At 59.5% G+C, this 14,364-nt stretch overlaps 1 protein-coding gene across 4 annotated transcripts in view; it reads left to right on the forward strand.

Moving 5' to 3' along the window:
- Positions 1–3,374: 3,374 nt before the first annotated feature.
- The window catches only part of sptbn2 (spectrin, beta, non-erythrocytic 2), a 52,144-nt gene continuing 41,154 nt past the window's right edge, over positions 3,375–14,364 (forward strand). For 2 of the 4 annotated variants that reach the window (XM_069180216.1, XM_069180220.1), the window contains exons 1-2: positions 3,375–3,953; positions 10,591–10,778. In XM_069180216.1, the coding sequence (XP_069036317.1) occupies positions 10,622–10,778 (157 nt within the window). In that variant the 5' untranslated portion in view covers positions 3,375–3,953; positions 10,591–10,621. Of the gene's footprint in view, positions 3,954–4,157; positions 4,436–10,590; positions 10,779–14,364 lie in introns of those variants that run through there. The other 2 variants (XM_069180217.1, XM_069180218.1) reach the window with 2 other exon arrangements.

Raw genomic sequence — 14,364 nt, forward strand, 5'->3', positions numbered from 1 at the left:
CACACTGCCACACAAGGTGGGCAGCACCAGGCTGTATCTGGGGGGCCTGCTAGTGGGGGGAGGGGGGACAGACACAATTTGCTGGGATCTGCAGAAAGTCGGGTTGTGTAAGCACTGCGCTGGCCAGACGGCCAGTAACCCCCACTGTTATTCTGCGCTGGGCTCTCGCTGGCTTTTGTCATGTCGGATTAGAACAGACATACCACAGAGAATGGGCCTCCAGTCACACACACACACCCACCCCTCTGGCCATTTTATTAGGTCCACCTTACCAGAAGGCCACACAGTACCTCAATCTCTGAGACAGGAGCCCCCTTTCTCCCCTCGATGTCATGAATGGCCCAGCCAAGCGCATGATTTATAATAATAATAATAATTGCTTACACTTATATAGCGCTTTTCTGGACACTCCACTCAAAGCGCTTTACAGGTAATGGGGATCCCCTCCACCACCACCAGTGTGCAGCCCCACCTGGATGATGTCCCCGTCCACACCCCACACACCAGCTCTCAGTGGGGAGGAGAGCAGAGTGATGGAGCCTATTCATAGATGGGGATTATTAGGAGGCCATGATTGGTAAGGGCCAATGGGAAATTGGGCCAGGACACTGGGGTAACACCCCTACTCTTCTCGAGAAACACCCTGGGGTTTTTAATGACCACAGAGAGTCAGGACCTCGGTTTGACGTCTCATCCGAAGGACGGCGCCTGTTTACAGTCTAGTGTCCCCCGTCACTATACTGGGGCGTTAGGACCCACACAGACCGCAGGGTGAGCGCCCCCTGCTGGCCCCCACTAACACCTCTTCCAGCAGCAGCCTCAGCTCTCCCAGGAGTCTCCCCCTCCAGGTACTGGCCAGGCTCACCCCTCTGCTGAGCTCCAGTGGGGCTGCCAGTGGGGAGTTGCAGAGTGGCGGATGACGTATATATAACTGCAGTGAGCACGCCAAAGAAACAGGCAGGTACCACAGCTCTGAACGCTGGATTCATGTTAAGAAGGGGGCGGTTGACCCCCCTCCGGCGCCGGGGCGCAGTGTAGACGGGGGATCGACTCTACGGGTGAACAGGCCCGAGCCCCGCCTTCACCGTGCCGAGACCGCCGACTGGGCAGGGGTCCCGCTCCCACCTGGTGTATAGGCAGCCCCAGCCAGCTGCTCTGCCCTTATAAGGACTGGTTCTGGTTCCGGCTGCCCAGCAGGGCCCACCGCTCCTCAAACTCCCCCGACTCCTAGAGCCTTGCTTGCTCTTCCAAGCCCACCCAATCCCCGAGGTTGCTGGGGGGGGGGGGGCGCCACATTCCGGCCCTTTCTGTATAGAAAGACAACGTTGGCAGCCGCAGCGTCAATCAATACTCGAACAATAACAATCGCGCGTTGCCAACCCCTGGCTCCTCCGTGACCCCCGGGCTGGGGAAAGCATGGCCCGTGATTCATAGCGACTCTGTGTGTGTGTGTGCTCTCAGAGCGAGGTACGGAACACACACAGCCCCGCTTTAAGACAGCGCAGGGTACACGGCGCGCTTATGGCTGCCCTCCCCGGAATGTAAACAAACTGTGATGGATTTTATACACGCTCCTGAAGTCTCGGCGCCGAGATATTGCCCTGGCGACCGGGGGGGGGGCACAGGGGTGGTTTTCTTGGAGGGGGTTACAGAAGCAGCGCTTTGCATTGCGTTCTTTCCACGCCCCGGGCGCTGGGGACGAGTTGCGGGGAGTCGGTCGGGGGGGGGGGGGCGGGGTCTAAGCAAAACAGCCAGGTCCTGCGACTTCCGGGGCGCCTGCGGTGACGTCAGCGAAACACGTGCCGCTCCTCCACTCGGCGTTCGCTCTCCCAGCAGGCACTGCGCAGCGTGCCGAAAGGTGATTGGCTCTGACGGGGCGGGGGCGTGTCTTCCGGGGGGGGCGAGGAGTCGTCGTCGTCGCTGCGAGCGACTCCACTCGGAAAGGGTGTGTAATACACAAAACATCATAACTGGCGGCTCAAAAGGACACAAATTACGTTCCCGTTAGCGCTTCTTTTAGCCTTTGCGTCAAATAAAGAGGCAGGAACGTTTGACAAGCGCTGCTTTGCACAAAGGGTGGTGGGTGTCTGTAACATGCTGCCCAACACCAAGTCGATGAAGCCGATTCTCTGTGGATTTTTCAATAATCTATAAATTATTGAGTGACCGAAACAACAGGATATGCTCTGAACATAAGGGAGCACTTTTAAGATTACGATTATGATTTTCCTTCGAGATATCTAGGAAAGTGATATTTTTTCAACTTTTTTGTTGCAATAATATATGTGTACAATACGCACAAGAGTACGTATAACATCATCAGGGGTAATGCTGCATTTTACACCCCAAAAAAGAGTGAATGATGTGAATAAAAATAGGCTACGGACAGCTTTCGTGTTCTTACATTTAGAAATGGTCTGCAGATACGCTCTTAAGCCTATTTTTAAATTGTTCAAATGTAGGTCATTTCCCAAACCATGTCATGTCTATACTCAGGAGCAGGTATAACGACTAAATCAATGACAAAATGATATTTTGGTATTTTTGGATGGGATTAAAAACTAAAATAACACCGATTTCTCCGAAAGAAACGTCAATATCGGCATCCTTCTTTGTGTACTTGCGCAGGTCAGTCCAGAGTGTTTTAAACAGTTTTAACCGGACTGCTTTCGCAAAAGACACGGTGCTCTCCTTCGTTCGCTTCTGAGCCGTGCACGACCACGTTCTGGGCAGGGTAGATGCGGTCAACACGTTTGTACGACACCTCCTTGACCTACAGGGTCACCGCTTGGGCCCCGGCGCCCCGATCCCCATCAATTCGGCTGTGGCGTTCATCTAAAGCCACGGGCGTTCACGCAGCCGGGCCGGGCAGGAGAGTCACACACGCAGTCGCCGACAGGAAAGCGCCAGTGTGCTCGGGTTGAAAGCCGGTTGTCGCCGTGCTCCTGTGCTCTCCAGGTGAGCCCACAGAAAGAGGCGGGGAGCTGTGCCCGCTGGGGACTATGCGGAGCCGGCAGCGTGTGAGCCGATGCCCCCCCCCAGCTTATCTGCAGCCCCGACAGACCCGGAGAGCCGTATACCGTCCGCCAGACGCGGGGGGTCGCACGTCGGACCGAAAAATCACCGGGGAGACAATACCTGCATTTTCTGCATGAACATACAAATCAGGGCTCGAAGACCCAGTTCTGTGCGCGGGTTGAGGGGGGTGCAGCGTCAGAGATAACGGGACTCCCGACCCCGTCAATTGGACGAGGCTGTTATCTTCAACGCCGAAGGGGGGGGCGTGCGTGCTCGCACCCGCGCGTGTACGTGTGCGTGCCTGCGTGCGTGAGAGAGAGAGCGAGCGAGAGCGTGAACGAGCGCCCGTCGCTCGGCCGTTCATTCATTGCAGAGGGACGGCGCGCCAAGCGCACACGCACAACAGCGGCTGATTGATTGATTGAATCGAGGAGGAAAAGAAAGAAAGAAAGAGAGAGACAAGACGAGGTTTCCAACCGCTGCTGGGTTTTTTTTTCCTCCTGCCGCACGCTTCTTCTCTTTTTTTTTTCCTCCGTGGTTTTGGTGGTGGTGGGGGGGGGAGATTTGATAAATGCTTCCAAAACATGCGGCGCTGCTGCTGCTGCACCAGCCCCGCTGAAGAGGCAGAGGAGAGAGCGCAGATTTAAAAGCCCGGGGACTGGGAATTAAAGCAATCAACAACAACAACAAAAAAAACACACAGGCGCAGGGAAGGACCGGGAAATCGAGGCTGTAGATTGCAGGGTTTTGGGGGGCTTTTTTTGTTGTTGAGGGGGTGCGCAGCGGAGCCTGAAGAGGGACCCCCTCCCTCCCTCCCTGCCTGCCTGCCTGCCTGCGCTCATCTCTCCCCGTTTCCTCTCCTTTCTTTCACCTGATCGCAAAGCGAGAGGAGGCGCCGCCGCCGCGAAGGCACCCTGACCCCCACCAGGCTTGAGGTAAGGACGTGTGCCGTCCGGACCAAAAACGACGTCGCTCCGCCGGCAATGTCTCGCCCGCTCGGCGGACGCCGGCGCTTGCGCAGCTTTGTTGGCGGCCGATGGATCGATTGATGTTTTTTTTGGGGGGGTGGTTGTTGTTGTTTTTTTTAACCGCCTGAGATTTATGATGCGCTGGCCTCGGCGTGGCGGTGGCGGTGGCGAGGGCTGCCTTTGTCTGGGACAGCGGGTCGGGATGTGTCAGACGCGTCTGGCTCCGGGCGCGGAGAGCCTTCGGGGACCCGTCTCGCTATTTTTCTTTTTTTTTTGTCGTCGTTGGTGTGGTGGTGGTGGTGGTCGCGCTGTCACACGTCGGGAAGAGACGCCTGTCCTCAGAGCCCGTCTCTGTTTTTTTTTTTAAAAAGGCAGCGCTTGTAATAAGGACAGAGAGAGAGAGAGGGAGGGAGAGAGACAGTCGTCTGTTACTGGAGCCCCCTGCGCAGGTAAAGCGCCGCGGGTGTCGCCCCGTTCGCCGCTGCCGCGAATGATAACGACAGGCGGGTCCGCTGTGGGTGAAACCGGGGCTGCCTGTGGTGCTGGGGGGTGAAACGAGAGGGAAAAGGCGGCCCGCGTCTGTCGCCGCCGCCGCCGCCGCCACCTTGTGAGGCTCTGGTCCTCCCCGGTCTCCCCCGGTGCGGGCGGGAGGCGGGCACGCGCCGCGGTCCGGGCCGTCCGTTAGGGTTTGAACTGCGGGACGGCAGCACGCGGGCGGCCGGAGAGAGAGAGAGAGAGCCGGGCTGGGGAGGTGTGTGTGTGTGTGTGAGGGGGTTAATGAGAGGATTATCAGATCTGATCGCGGTTTTTTTCACCCCAATTCCCGTTTATTTCTAACGTTGTGCCCTCCCACTCCGCCACTCAGTCAAACACACGCACATACCGAGATGCCCCGGCGTCAAATTAGGTTGATTTTTTTTTGTATCTTTCCTGGGGATCCGGGATTACCGAGGGGAACTCGGAGGGGTGTTAAGCCGGCTTTGATTTCATTAGTGCCCCGATCCGGTGGAGGTGGTGGAGGGGGGGGGGCGGTATCGCTGTGTGATAACAGCCCCTCAGGCCGTGTTTTCTACCTGTTCCCCCGACAGAGGGGGAGGGAGCGCGATTGTGGAGGCCGTCGTGTCGGGGTTCGGGGTTGGGTTGTGAGGCGGGCCGGGTGACACGACGAAGGTTTTCTTTTTTTCCTGTCAGGCCGGTGAAAACGAATTACCCCTTCCCACCACCACCACCTCCTCCCTCTCCGTAGTGGGGGGGGAGAGACAAAGGATGGCGGCCAACAGCTTTTGTGAAACGTTGTTTCGTCTCTAGATAAATATTGGTGCGTCGCCTCGGCTTCGGGGACGCCGGCGACGGATTTGGGATTTGGGCCGGCGCGGCCCATGGCCCCGGGCTTGTGCGAACACGGCGCCGGCCAATATTGGGGGGAGGAAATAGGAGGCAGAGAACCGAACCGAGCCCAGCCGAACCCCCTTGGTGTACCGGTCGGTATCCGCTGCCTTTGTTCGGCTCGCCGGCGGCCGACCCCTCACCTCCCCCCTCTCCTCCTCCTCCTCAAACCGAGATGCTGATTGACCCTTTTCTTCTTCATAACGAGACTTGGGGGTCTAATATTAAACAGGAGGACAATATATCCCCCCCCCCCCCCCTACACACACACCCCCCTACCCTACCACGACAAAGCCTGTCAGGATGCCATTGAACCGTATGTTTTAAAACAAAGCCTCGCTGGGCTCTCGCCTCAATCAGAACTCGTTTGGGATAAATCTGCAGGAGCAGAGTTCCCTTTGTCTCCCTGCTGACTTCTCGGATCGAAACCCGACCCGGTTTCAGGTGCAGCTCCGGTGCGGCAGGAGCCCGTCCATCAGGCCTTGGTATAGAGCGCCGGCAGTTTCTCTCGTGCTTGGACTGGGCCGGAAAAGACGACAGAGGGCTCTGTGGAGCCGGACCGGTCGTGTCCGGCTTCTCAACTGGACCGAGCTCCGGACAGCTGGGTCACGTCCCTGCCTCTGCGTGTCTGGTCTCAGGATTTATACACCTCTCCTTCGTTCTTCCCTTCTTGGAACTCGGTGACAACACTGAGCTCCCAGCGGACGTGTTTATGGGGGTGTGTTCATGTTGTCTTTGCTGCTCCTGCCTTGTTATGAAGATGACTCGTGGAGCTCCAGGTGTGTCTGTACTGTAGGAGCTCCTGACACTGATATCACAGGTAGGGGGACAGACACTGTGGACACACAGGTGGACTCCAGGTGTGTCTGTGCTGTAGCAGCTCCTGACACTGATGTCACAGGTAGAGGGACGGACACTGTGGACACACAGGTGGACTCCAGGTGTTTCTGTGCTGTAGCAGCTCCTGACACAGATATTACAGGTAGAGGGACAGACACAGTGGACACACAGGTGGACTCCAGGTGTGTCTGTGCTGTAGCAGCTCCTGACACTGATATCACAGGTAGGGGGACAGACACAGTGGACACACAGGTGGACTCCAGGTGTGTCTGTGCTGTAGCAGCTCCTGACACTGATGTCACAGGTAGAGGGCTGGACACAGTGGGCACACAGGTGGACTCCAGGGTGTCTGTGCTGCAGCAGCTCCTGACACAGATATTACAGGTAGAGGGACAGACACAGTGGACACACAGGTGGACTCCAGGTGTGTTTGTGCTGCAGCAGCTCCTGACACAGATATTACAGGTAGAGGGACAGACACAGTGGACACACAGGTGGACTCCAGGTGTCTGTGCTGCAGCAGCTCCTGACACAGATATTACAGGTAGAGGGACAGACACAGTGGACACACAGGTGGACTCCAGGTGTGTCTGTGCTGCAGCAGCTCCTGACACAGATATTACAGGTAGAGGGACAGACACAGTGGACACACAGGTGGACTCCAGGTGTGTCTGTGCTGTAGCAGCTCCTGACACAGATATCACAGGTAGAGGGACAGATACAGTGGACACACAGGTGGGCTCCAGGTGTGTCTGTGCTGTAGCAGCTCCTGACACAGATATCACAGGTAGAGGGACAGATACAGTGGACACACAGGTGGACTCCAGGTGTGTCTGTGCTGTAGCAGCTCCTGACACAGATGTCACAGGTAGAGGGACAGATACAGTGGACACACAGGTGGACTCCAGGTGTGTCTGTGCTGCAGCAGCTCCTGACACAGATATTACAGGTAGAGGGACAGACACAGTGGACACACAGGTGGACTCCAGGTGTGTCTGTATTTGAAGAGATGTGAAGGGCAGAGCAGCTGGCCTGCCCAGGGGAGCTGGAGAGAGGGACGATGGACGATGGGGGATGGAGATGAAATGGACACCAGTTCAATCGCAGACATGTTGGAGGCTGGAGTGTTTTAGCAGAGTGCACCGGGAGCTCAGGTCCCAGCTGGGGGAGGGGGGGAGTCTTTCACAGTGCTCGGTGGTCTCTTCCCGGCGAGAACTCTGTCCGCCTCGCTCGAGGGGAAGGGGGGGGCAGTTTTCCATCCTGCGCGCAGATGTGCGCTTGCGTTGCAGCTCCTCGTGCCCGGGTTCGATTCCCGGCTGCGTGCGGTCGTTCCCGGTCTCCTGACGCTCCGTCTCCAGGAGGGGGTGGAGGGCAGAAACCGCTCTGCTGCGGTGCATTGTGGTATTCCCGTATCAGGGAGGAAGATCCCGGTGGGATTTGACTGCAGTCCTGCTCTGGGGGGGGATTCGTTTTTCCTCTTGAGCCGCCGCGGGAAACGAGAGCCGGCGGCATTCGGAGAGCAGGGCTGATCCCCGAGGTCAGGGCGGCGGGCCAGGAGCGCGGATCGGATCAACGCTCTCCTTCCTCCGGGGCGAGGAAGTCATCGGAGCCCGATCTCCGAGCGCCGGGGTGCAAGCCCGGCCCGGCCTGGCCCAGCCCAACAGTTTCTGGTCGCGGGTGCTGGTTTGGCCCCTGGGGCCAGGGTCACATCCTGATGGGAATCGGTTTGGGGAAATATGGGACCGGACGGTGTTGACGCGGGAAATTTAGGTGCTTATCCCGCACTGGACCGGGCCGGGCTGCAGGGGATCGGAGTGGACCGGGCCGGGCTGCAGGGGATCGGAGTGGACTGGACTGGACTGGGCCGGGCTGCAGGGGATCGGAGTGGACTGGACTGGACTGGGCCGGGCTGCAGGGGATCGGAGTGGACTGGACTGGGCCGGGCTGCAGGGGATCGGAGTGGACTGGACTGGACTGGGCCAGCCTGCAGGGGATCGGAGTGGACTGGACTGGGCTGGGCTGGGCTGCAGGGGATCGGAGTGGACTGGACTGGGCTGGGCTGGGCTGCAGGGGATCGGAGTGGACTGGACTGGACTGGGCTGCAGGGGATCGAAGTGGAGTGGACTGGACTGGGCTGCAGGGGATCGGAGTGGAGTGGACTGGACTGGACTGTGCCTCGCTGCAGGGGATCAGAGTGGAGTGGAGTGGACTGGACTGTGCCTGGCTGCAGGGGATCAGAGTGGACTGGCCTGGACTGGGATGGACTGGGCTGCAGGGGATCGGAGTGGACTGGACCGGGCTGGGGCAGCTCGATGGCCTTAATTGAAGCTGTGTTTTTGTCAGTGCCAGCGAGCATCTGTCCACGTGTCTGTGCCAGTGGCGGTGTGTGCGTTGCTGCTGGTGTCAGCCGGGGGTGGGTGTCAGATGAGGCGCTGCTGTGTCTGATTAACAGGAGACTACAGCTCCACAATAGGGGCAGGCTGGCCTATTCACAGCGCTGCTGAGCTGGGGATTACAGATCGCGCTGATGCACTGCCCGTTTCGAGGCGCCCCCCCCACCCAGCTATTTCACCACGCCCCACAGCTGGCACGCTTAGGGCCTCGGCGATCAAGCCTGCGTTCGTCTCGAACCCGAGCTGAACGCAGCAGGAGAAGCACGACTTGTCCCGTTACTGCCAGCTGGGAAGGCTGCGATTCGGGGGGAAAGCGTGCAGCCGGGTTTGGGGTGAATGTTGGGTGACTGCGATGAGGAAGGGACCGAAGCTCTTTCTTCCTACCCCAACCCCCCCCACCCTCCGTCCCGCCTCGGGACCGATCAGCGCCGGGCTCGTCAGCTGTCGCCTCCCATCAAGCCTCCTCTGTTGGCGTGTGCCCTCCTGCTGCTGTCCAGGACCTTCATCCTGATCCAATTCTGCCTGATTAATCCCGGATCTCCACCCTTCTGTACGCCAGGTCTCAGGAGGCGCCCCTGCCCCACCCCTGCTCAAGGGTCTTAAACTTTCCCCCCTCCGGCGCTGTATCCCCCAAGGCCCGATGGGAAGACTTTCCTCCAGGCGCGCAGACGTCAATACAGGAACGGGATCGTTCGGGGTTTTTTTTTTTTTTTTTTAAAGTTGCTTTCCTTATAAAAAAGGCCGACCCAGTTTTGTCCCACTGCTGTGTCTCCCTAGCTGGCGAAACTTTCCGAATGAGGTTTCTGTGACGCCTCCAGCTGCCCGCGTCCTCATTCTGGGGCGCAGCTTTTTTTCCGGTCTTTTACAGATTTCTTTTTTTTTTAGAATCCGGCCTGTTTCTTTGGTGTGTGTGTGTGTGCGTGCGTGCGTGCCTGCGCACATCTGACAGTCCTGTTAGAGTAGGGTGTTGCGAGCAGGCGGGTGGCGTTGGCGTTTTCCTCCCAGTCCGGCCCAGTCCAGTGCCCTCTGCTCCTGTCCACTGTTTCCTATCCGCAGTCCAGTCCAGTGCCCTGTGCTCCTGTCCACTGTCTCCTATCCACAGTCCAGTCCAGTGCCCTGTGCTCCTATCTGCAGTCCAGTCCAGTGGCCTGTGCTCCTGTCCACTGTCTCCTGTCCACAGTCCAGTCCAGTGCCCTGTGCTCCTATCTGCAGTCCAGTCCAGTGCCCTGTGCTCCTGTCCGCAGTCCAGTCCAGTCCAGTGCCCTGTGCTCCTGTCCGCAGTCCAGTCCAGTCCAGTGCCCTGTGCTCCTATCCGCAGTCCAGTCCAGTCCAGTGCCCTGTGCTCCTGTCCACTGTCTCCTGTCCGCAGTCCAGTCCAGTCCAGTGCCCTGTGCTCCTGTCTGCTGTCTCCTATCTGCAGTCCAGTCCAGTGCCCTGTGCTCCTATCTGCAGTCCAGTCCAGTGCCCTGTGCTCCTATCCGCAGTCCAGTCCAGTCCAGTGCTCCTGTCCCCCTCAGGCAGGTTGATAAGAGCCTTACCCGCCTGCCTGCTCACTGGCTGCTGTTTGATGTGCCTCCTCTGTGCTAATCCCAGGGCTAATTGCCCAGGCCGTTCCTATTCTTGTCTCGGAAAACGTAATCTCCGCCTAATGGGATTTTCCTCTGCTGTCTCCGGGGCGCTCCCAGCTCCCCGGCCGGCGGGCGCGCGGGCGGGTTTCTGGGTTTCTCGCCGAGCGCCAGGGAAGCAGTAGGGGCTGGTCCACTACAGACGGACGTCCCTCCCCCTGTCCTGCGGCTGTAGGCCATGCCCTTCTGGGGGGGGCGGGCGGTCACAGACCCCGACCTCTTCAGATTCGCTCCCCAGCGGGCGCCGCGGGTCAGGGTCTGGGGGGGGGTCCGCTCTCCGGCCCTACCTCGCTCGTGTGGCCGGACTGGGAAGCCCCTTTCTAAACCCGGTGTGTCTCCCCTCTCTGTCGCCCCCTGCAGGTTGGATGCTGTGCCCGCCGCCGCCGTCGCCATGAGCACCATCTCGCCTACCGACTACGACAACCTGGAGATTCAGCAGCAGTACAATGACATCAACAACCGCTGGGACCTGGCCGCCGAGACCGACTGGGACAACGAGAACAGCTCGGCCCGCCTCTTCGAGCGCTCGCGCATCAAGGCGCTGGCCGGTAAGGCGCCATATCGCCCTGCAGCTCCCCACTGGCAGCCCCACTGGAGCCCAGCAGGGGTGAGCCTGGCCAGTACCTGGAGGGGAGACTCCTGGGAGAGCTGAGGCTGCTGCTGGAAGAGGTGTGAGTGGGGCCAGCAGGGGGCGCTCACCCTGCGGTCTGTGTGGGTCCTGATGCCCCAGTATAGTGACGGGGACACTAGACTGTAAACAGGCGCCGTCCTTCGGATGAGACGTCAAACCGAGGTCCTGACTCTCTGTGGTCATTAAAAACCCCAGGGCGTCTCTCGAGAAGAGTAGGGGTGTTACCCCAGTTTCCTGGCCAAATTCCCCCCCTGGCCTTGACCCATCATGGCCTCCTAATAACCCCCCTCTCTGAACTGGCTCCATCACTCTGCTCTCCTCCCCGCTGAGAGCTGGGGTGTGGGGAGCGGACTGGCGCCTCATCCAGGTGGGGGTATACACTGCTGGGGGTGGAGGGGATCCCCCTGACCTGTACAGAGCTCTGAGTGGAGGGTCCAGAAAAGCGCTATATAAGTGTAAGCAATTATTAATAATAATAATAATAATATTATAAGCCTCTCCTGGGCCTCTGCCCCGCTCGACAGCCGTGTCCTCTGGTTGGATTTCTCCTGCATGACCCCCCACTCCCGGTACTTGACTCCTGCTGGTCTGCGTTCCAGCCGAACGGAAATGTTCCGGAAAATAAGAAGGATCGGTCACTTAACAGTGAGGTGACTGAGCTGTTTACTCCCAGCAAGTTGCAGCCATTCCGGTGAAGCTGCTTCTTAGATCGAGTCGGGCGTGGCGATTCCGATATATCTGCGATATGTATTCAGCGTTTCCGCGCGAGCTCAGCTGTGTGTGCCCCCCAGGAAACGAATCCCGGTGCATAGCTGTCCTGGTCTTCCGGACAACAGTGCCGGCCCAGCCCACAGCCTGTCTGGGAAATCTCTGGAATGAGGGTGCTCCTCCGTGTTCCTGGATGCCGGGGAGGGGGGTGCTGTGAGGGGTGATTTTTCTGCCACCTGAAGCTGAAATAGGTGATCTGTGCATGAAGCTCTGCTTCAAGTAGGAGGTGTGTGTGTGTGTCATGGCCTGACGTTCCCCTCCCCAGAGTTCAGCGGGCCTGCAGTGACGTGGGGCGGCCAGCAGAGGGCGGCAGCGTTCAGCGTCTGAGCCGGCAGGAGAGGAGCTTGTCACAGGGAGGTGGGGGGGATACACGTGAGGCACGTGATGCGAGTGTTGACAACAACAGAGCTCACATGCGCTGCGGGCAGGCGGGCTTTCAAACAGTCTGAGTCATGCTTGGTAGATGGCAAAGTTCCCTTGACGCTTCTTTCAGTGGTGGGGGGGGGGGGTATGTGCGTGCTCGTCAGGTGTGCGAGGGGGTGTTGCCGTGCTCCAGGCCTCCGTGGGGTTGAAATGAATCCTGCTCCCCCACCCAGCGCCTCGCTCGGCCCATTGTGTCCCTGATCCCTCGCGCTTCTGAGCCCGCGGCGCCCTGGTAGCGTGGGGCCTGTCGCTGGGGGGCGCGTGCGTACAAATCGGGGGGGGGCGCTCGACTCCTCTCGCCACCGCCCGCGCTGGTCAGGCGCTGAAATCGCCACCCGCCTCTCCCTCCCGGCCAGCTCCTCGGGTCCGCTTCTCGTCTCCCGAGCCCGTCGGCTCTTGGACCGCGCTCCCTTCCGGCTCGCCGCGGTCTCTCCCGGATTCACATTCCGGGGACACTTGGAGGACAAGGCTGAAGCGTGGCGTTCTGCGGACGGCCCGGGAACAGTCCTATCGCCCCTCTCCCTCTCTCTCGGGGTGCCGCCAGCCGGCATCCAGAAAAAGCGCAAGCCGAGCAAAGCATGCTGGGAAGCTGTCCCGATAGCCTGGCGGTGCCGGTGGCCAGCTCGTCCGGGCCGGGCCGGGTCAGGAGGCTGAGAGAGGGGACCGCGGTGCTCTGAAAGGGCACAGCACCACCCCCCCTCCTTCCTGCCCCTCCCCCCCCTCCTCTCCCCCAGACCTGTCGGGCCGGTTTGCGCTGGGAGCTGCCAGCCACCTCCACCTGACACCTGCCCCTCAGCAGGGAGCTGGCGGCCCACCCGGAAAAGATCGGCTCACTTTATTGGCCGTCCAACCTCATACACCTTTACATTCTTACAAATCTGTCTTTTCGCAGACCCCAGCTTGCTCTCCAGGAGACACACAGACAGGGAGAGAGAAGCTGGGGGGTCAGAGCGCAGGGTCAGCCATTGTACAGCACCCCTGGGGTGAAGGGCCTGGCTCAGGGGCCCCAAACGGAGTAGGATCCCTCCGATTCGAACCAGCCACCTTCCAGCCCCGGGCGCAGATCCTGAGCCCTTCTAAAAAAAACAGCTCGGCTGTCCTGGCACGGAGAAGCACGGACAATCCGGAGAAGCACCTAGGAAAGGTCAAGATACGGAAGTTGAGATCAGCCCTCTCTGGGTCTGGGGTGACCAGTCACTGGTCGGGCGCCAGTTCGAAGGCGTCAGTCCTGATGGAGGAGACCAGCTGTGTTTTTTCCGAGACCGTCCCTTCGTCGGGGGGGGGGCCGAGCGGGGCGTGAGCCCGCAGGACGCGGGTAGGAACGACGGGGGGGTGGGCGGGGTACTGTGTCCGAGCCCAGGAGGCGGGAGAGCCTGGCCTCCTCCTCCTCTTGTCTCGGCGCCCAAGTGTGACACGCTTTGAGCAGTAAGTATATATGCAGCCCTCCGGCACAAGCAACCTGACGAGCCTCTGATTATCCCTGGGTAAACGAACGAAGGGCTTTTAAATCATTTGAGTCTGCGTGCGCACGCATTCCAGTATCCATTACTCTGTACGGATGCAAACTCTCGGAATGGCCCTAACGAACCGGCTGCTCGGAGAGGCCACCTTTTCCTGTCAGCAGGACTAGGAAAACCTGCTGAAATGGCTCAGCTGGGGGAGGGTGAAAAAGCCGTTTGTTTATTTTGTTAGCCACCTGCAGACGTCTCCCCCTCTTTGGCGTGTCTTTCGTGTCCTGTGAGATCGTAAGCCCCCCCCCCCTCCCCCCGGGGTGTTGGAAGGGGCTGACCCCCGTTGCTCTCCGCGTAGGCCTGGGGCCTGTTGCATTCTGACCTGTTTTCCGCCGTCGCTGATACGATCTGCCTGTTCCCCCTGCGGGGCGAGAGAGGACTTGAGCACGGCATTCTTGCGCACGCAGGGCAGGAATGCCACAATCTGGCCCGATCAGCTCGTAACGCCCCCCCCCCCCCCGAGCTGTCCCTCTGCCTGCATGGTGGCGGCCTGTGAGTCCCACTGTTGCAGTGGGGGAAGTTGGCATCGCGTGGAAAATGCTGTGGGTTTTTTTCCCGATGTGCTCCGTGCGCGTTGTTCTGTGCGTGCTGAACCCTCTGACCCAGGCCGAACCCTTGGAGGTCTCTGGGTGGGAGGAGATCCGGATCTCCGACGTGGGGCAGAACAGAAAACGCCCCTGTGGTGAGAGTGTGATTTGCAGGCATGATCTGTGCAGTGTTTGGGGGGGGGGAGGGATCTCGGTACCAGACTTGTGCGGGCTTAGAGGTGTGCGCAGGGCGCGTGTTGTCTTTTCACACTCT

Source organism: Lepisosteus oculatus, chromosome 18 (genome assembly GCF_040954835.1).
Source record: "Lepisosteus oculatus isolate fLepOcu1 chromosome 18, fLepOcu1.hap2, whole genome shotgun sequence".
In the NCBI taxonomy this organism is placed as follows: domain Eukaryota; kingdom Metazoa; phylum Chordata; class Actinopteri; order Semionotiformes; family Lepisosteidae; genus Lepisosteus; species Lepisosteus oculatus.